Consider the following 6000-nt stretch of genomic DNA (forward strand, 5'->3'; position numbering starts at 1 on the left):
GATGTTCCCAGAGTTATAGATGTGAATATAAAAATAATTCAGTCATCGAAATCAGACAGGGGGAGGAACAGGTTTAAAGGGCCAAATGATCTACCAATGCCCCTATTTCTTGTTACATTAAAAAGACACAAGCACTTCTGCCATATTGTTAAATTTACAAACTGTAAAAAGTGGTTTTTACCTGATGGTGAGGCAGCCAGTTGCTGTTGCCATCTGTCCTCAACGGGTTCTCTTCCATCCAGGATTTCAAAGCCGATGCCGGGCGGCCCCTGTTTAGTTTTGGAGGCACCATCATGTGGCTGGAATAGGACCTCTTGGAGGAGCAGGAAGGAATGGAGTGCGAGATGCCCATTACTCCAGTTGATCTTCTCAGTCCCCTCCCACAGTTATTGCTGACACTGCCCCAGCCTCCGCTTCCTCCTCCACTCTGCTGTTGATGGCTGCCCCAGCTCAGAGCCCTGAAGGTTTGCTGCTGCGGGCTGTAGCTGTTCCTTTGGGAGGCATTAGAGGAGGAAGAGGAGGTTGTGCCTTGGTGGGGATGGTGGCCAAGAGGCGATCTCCTGTGCTGCTGGGCCAGCCCCATCTGCTGGACTGAGGGGAAAGTCCCTCCAAAGAGAGGTCCCAGGTGCACCATCTTCGGCAACAACATGGCAGTTGGCAGGACTCCTTGCTGGAGTAGGTTTTCCTCGCCGGTCTGGCTAGTGGACCATCCTAGAGTGTTAACTGTCGAAGTGCTTCCTCCTTGATCTTGCAGAACCAAGCTGGCCGGGGCAGCTAGACAGTCGAGCTGGGAGGAGGACCCATCCCCATTGTTGACCTCAGGACTTTTCAAGGACTCCAGGTTTTGCTCCAGGTAGGGACAGCAAACTGATTGCCTTTTTGTGTCATTCTGGAGCATGTCTGGATTGGCTGGCAAAGTGCGTGTGTGTTGGGGTGGGGGGGGGATGGGGGAGGTTTTCTCTCTCTCTCTCTCTCTCTCTCTCTCTCGAGGAAGGGGTGCAGAGGGAATAACAAGTGGCAAAAAGGAAGGAAGTGTTGGTTGTGGCGTGGGATGTCGATCCCAGCCGAGCCTTGCCCTGCCTTACTCAGTCACCAGCCCAACGCAGCGATGTTGAAACAGCGGAGACGTCCCAGTCTCCCAACTAGAAATGCACATAAAGAGTGGCCGGGGAGGAGGGGTGTCGGAAAGAAATAAATAAAACGCGTCCGTACCAGCCAAGGCAGCGAAAACGAAAGGAGACGAACCGCGACAGAAACGCGATCACCACCAGTTTTTGTTTGTGTGTGTATGTGTGCTTTTCTGCCTCCTCCTTAGTTCCTCATCGATCGCGTCAAAATGGAATAAGCAAGATCACAAGATACTGTTTAATGACCTGCTCATCGCCTCTTTACTCCGGAACTGAAGCTCTGACACTCCGAAGCATTCTGGTTGCTCCAGATTTTTTTTCCTCCCCTTCCCTTACTCCCTATTTTTCCACTTTTTTGAAGAACAGGGAAAAAAAATCCTGCACCTGACCTGCGCAGGCAATTTTAGCCCCTTTTCGCGTAGTCTCTGACCCCACCCCCAAAGCCCAGCCTCTCTCTCCTTCTCCATCCCCTTTTTCACATTCACAGTGAAATTTGCCCCAACTTCTTTCTCGAATTGCCTTCCCCATCGTTCTCTTGACCCGAATGTTTTCCAAAGGCAAACTCCGGAGTTTTACATCGGTCTAAGGCGCCCCTGTAGTTTTAATTTTCTGTTTCGCTCCCCTGTCCAAATTCCCACCCCAGTCTCTCAGCTACTGCCAACTGTCGGTTTTGGTGGGGGGGGGGGGTGCTCATAAGGAAGGATGCGTGGAATTTTGAAGCTTCCCCGCGATGAGACAGCCGCATCTTGTGTTCCCCGAGGTCGCAGCGCAGGCCTTTCGGCCCTCCAGATCAATGCTGGCGCAGCCGCTTTTCTCTCGTTTGCCAACCGCGCAGCTTTCCTGCAAAGAGTACAGCTTTCTGCGGGTGGTGTAAACTTCAAGTATAAGGAGAAGGTGCTGGAAAGACTCAGCAGCCACCCCTATCAACGCCTGTTATGAGAAACTAGCCCCTCCAAGAGGGGGTTGTCCGACCGTCTAAGCATTCCCAGTATTTTCTGTCTTATCCTTTTCGACGTGACCTTCAGCCTGTTTGTGTGTTTTATTTTGCTTTGCCTCTTTGCAAAAGTTTCACCCTCAAATGCGTCAATGTCATTCTCCTCAACCATTCCCCGTGGTCGTCACCTTCATTCTCAGAGAACTTTATCTCTTTTTTCCGGAAATAAAAGTTTTTGTCTGTTTTGTTTCTTCCCCCATTGACCACTGTATGAGTGACATTGAAAAAGTTGTATTCATGCATTTATTGCAGCAATGCATTCACCTTTGAAAGATGCACTAACTTGGCAGTTTTTTAGTCACAGTCACAAATTTGAACATAAGCTGCTTATGAAACAGCCCCCTCCCCCTCCCCACTAGCAACCCCATGCAAATTCTCAAAAAGCAGGAATGGAGATAAAAGTGAACGGTGTTGTCATGTTCTTCCCTAGTGTTTCCTTCAGATGGGTGAATCTGAACTTGTGGTTCTCAGGTAGTGGTTGTCATGAGATTACAATATTGGGATCCAAGGGTGAGTTGCAAACAATGCATTTTAGGGGGCAAACCAAAGAAAGGAAGAAAGCCTAGTGTCCCTGACAGTGATAGCAGGAACTGCAGATGCTGGAGAATATGAGATTACAAGGTGGAGAGCTGGATGAACACAGCAAGCCAAGCAGCATCAGAGGAGCAGGACCTAGGCCCAATATGTCAGCTGCTCCTCTGATGCTGCTTGGCCTGCTGCGTTCATCCAACTGTACACCTTGCTGTCCCTGACAGTCATTCTTCGTGACTGCTCACACTCAGGGAGTGGCCACAATGTGGGAGGGATGGAAGGAGAGGAAATGTGCTTGAGTCAGGTTGATTACATGCTATCCAAGGTCCAACAGGTTGTCATCCTACAGCCCTCACCTTGAACTTGTTGCATGCAACTGCTTTGTGTGGCATTGGACCCTGGTCAGTACCAGCAGTTTCCTTTCACAGTTACACAGCTTCTTCACTGCACCAATGCAGGATAATGGTTCAATCCTAATGCTCCTGACCTCAAACGTGACCTCCTCCTCTGAAACTATCCATAAACACCACTCTTTCTTCCTGCTTTGTATTTTTTTAAACAAAAAGAACATAAATAAAAATAAATGTGAGCTGCTGAATTTCGTGAAGTGGTTATCCTAACTCCTAAAGTGCTTCTGGGAGTTGTAGTGTTTATTTTCCCACATAAGGGAAGTGACAGAAGCATTTTTGAAACTACAGCTCCCAGCATCCAGCTGTCTAACACCAGGGTTACCGTGCAGTTCCTGAAATTTGTTTACGTAATCATTTCCAGGCCACATCTTATTTGGCACTGTGCCTTCTGAAGACCAATACCATTGTGTTTCCTGCCTGCTGTTCAGTATGAAATCCTGAGTTGAAAACGACAGCTAAGAGTCTGCTCAGAGTGGAACCTCCAATAATTGCTTTGGACTTTTTGTCATACAACTGCGAGCACTGTACCTTTATCAGGTGTCTCTGATGAAGGGACTGACACGTGCTCATTTCTTATTGATTTGCCTCTTGTCATGCAATCAGCTGTGTCTCTTCAAGACATATCCCTGCATATCTAGAGTTGATAATATGAAATATTGTAGAAAAATTGCAAGATTAAAGGAATTCTACTACTTCATCAATCATTTACAAATATTGACACTGCAAGAGACTTCTTACAGTCCTTTGAAAATTTTTATCAATGTGCTTTTGACGATATTTTCTTGTCAACAAGAAGTCTGGTTGTTGCCATCTTTGCAAAGTCCTGCCTATGTCCCTGCCTTAACTTGACTGCTCCTGCTGAAATACTCACCCTAGCCTTTTCTATCCCTAGCCTTGCCAATTCCAATACACTCCTGGCCATGCTTCCACATGTACACCTAACATCTTGTTGTCATCCAAGATTCTGTTAACTGGGTCCTGAGTCCAACGATGTTTTAGTGACTTAAGACCCCTGCACTTGCTCATCTTATGTTGGTTCCCAGTTCTGGACAACTTCTTAATTTGAAAAATCTGAGTTCTGGTTTTCAAATCCCTTTGTTGCCTCAGCAAAGTCAGTAAGAGGTAGTCTGAAAAAAGACTTTTCCCCATTGAAACAGGGAGCGGGCGCAGCTTAACACGTGGTTGCGCAGCTGGTGTAGGAGGGAGGGCTTCAGATGTGTAGATAATTGGGATGCCTTTTGGGGAAGGTGGGACCTGTACAAGAAGGACGGGTTGCATCTGAACTGGAAGGGGACCAATGTCCTGGGTGGAAGATTTACTCGAGTAGTTCGAGAGGGTTTAAACTAGTATGGCAGGGGGGTGGGAACCTGAGCTGTATACCGGAGGTGACAGTTGATGCAGGTGAGGCAGTAGCAAGAGGTAGACCAGCTAGTGGGAAGGATTTTCCTGGGAAGGAACCAAGGGATCAGTTAAAGTGTGTTTGCTTTAACGCAAGGAGTATCAGGAATAAAAGTGACGAACTTAGAGCATGGATCAGTACCTGGTGCTATGATGTTGTGGCCATAACAGAGACATGGGTTTCTCAGGGGCAGGAATGGTTGCTGGACGTTCCAGGGTTTAGAGCATTTAAAAAGAATAGGGAGGGGGGAAAAAGAGGAGGGGGTGTAGCACTACTAATCAGAGAGGGTATCACAGCTACAGAAGCTTCCATTGTCGAGGAAGATCTGCCTACTGAGTCAGTGTGGGTGGAAATTAGGAACAGCAAGGGAGTAGTCACCTCATTACGGGTTTACTACAGGACCCCCAATAGCAGCAGGGAGATTGAATAAAGCATAGGTCGGCAGATTTTGGAAAAGTACGGACGTAGTAGGGTTGTTGTAATGGGTGACTTTAACTTTCCCAATATTGATTGGAACCTCCTTCGAGCAGAAGATTTGAAAGGAGCTGTTTTTGTAAGGTGTGTTCAGGAGGGTTTCCTAACTCAGTACGTTGACAGGCCGATGAGGGGAGAGGCCATTCTAGACGTGGTGCTCGGAAACGAGCCGGGGCAGGTATCAGATCGTGTGGTGGGAAAGCATTTTGGTGATAGTGACCATAACTGCCTCACATTCTACATAGCTATGGAGAAGGAGAGGATTAGGCAAAATGGGAGGATATTTAATTGGGAAAGAGGAAACTATGATGCGATTAGACATGAGTTAGGAAGCATGGACTGAGAGCAATTGTTCCATGGTAAAGGCACTATAGACATGTGGAGACTGTTTAAGGAACAGTTGTTGCGAGTGATGAGTAAATATGTCCCTCTGAGACAGGCAAGAAGGGGTAAGATAAAGGAACCTTGGATGACGAGAGCGGTGGAGCTTCTCGTCAAAAGGAAGAAGGTAGCTTACATAAGGTGGAGGAAGCTAGGGTCAAGCTCAGCTCTAGAGGATTACAGGCAGTCGAGGAAAGAGCTCAAAAATGGTCTGAGGAGAGCCAGGAGGGGGCACGAGAAAGGCTTGGCAGAACGGATTAGGGAGAACACAAAGGCATTTTACACATATGTGAGAAATAAGAGAATGGTCAAAGAAAGAGTAGGGCCGATCAGGGATAGCATAGGGAACTTGTGTGTGGAGTCTGAGGAGGTAGGGGAAGCCCTAAATGAGTTTTTTGTTTCTGTCTTTATGAAAGAAATGAACTTTGTAGTGATTGAAACCTTTGAAGAGCAGGTGTGCATGCTGGAATGGATAGAGATAGAGGAAGCTGATGTGCTGAAAATTTTGTCAAACATTAAGATTGACAAGTTGCCAGGCCCGGACCATATTTTCCCCTCGGCTGCTTTGGGAAACAAGAAATGCAATTGCTTCACCACTTGCAAAGATCTTTGCATCCTCGCTCTCCACTGGAGTCGTACCTGAGGACTGGAGAGAGGCAAATGTAATTCCTCTCTTCAAGAAAG

The 6000-nt window shown here is 47.2% G+C and overlaps 1 protein-coding gene across 2 annotated transcripts in view; it reads right to left on the reverse strand.

Annotated features, from left to right (window-relative positions):
- The window catches only part of LOC125447996 (cytoplasmic polyadenylation element-binding protein 2-like), a 49857-nt gene extending 48328 nt beyond the window's left edge, over window positions 1-1529 (reverse strand). For both annotated transcript variants that reach the window (XM_048522843.2, XM_059641224.1), the window contains exon 1: window positions 182-1529. In XM_048522843.2, the coding sequence (XP_048378800.1) occupies window positions 182-898 (717 nt within the window). In that variant the 5' untranslated portion in view covers window positions 899-1529. The remainder of the gene's footprint in view (window positions 1-181) is intronic.
- Window positions 1530-6000: the final 4471 nt, after the last annotated feature.

The sequence above is a fragment of the Stegostoma tigrinum genome, chromosome 40 (genome assembly GCF_030684315.1).
Source record: "Stegostoma tigrinum isolate sSteTig4 chromosome 40, sSteTig4.hap1, whole genome shotgun sequence".
Lineage (NCBI taxonomy): Eukaryota > Metazoa > Chordata > Chondrichthyes > Orectolobiformes > Stegostomatidae > Stegostoma > Stegostoma tigrinum.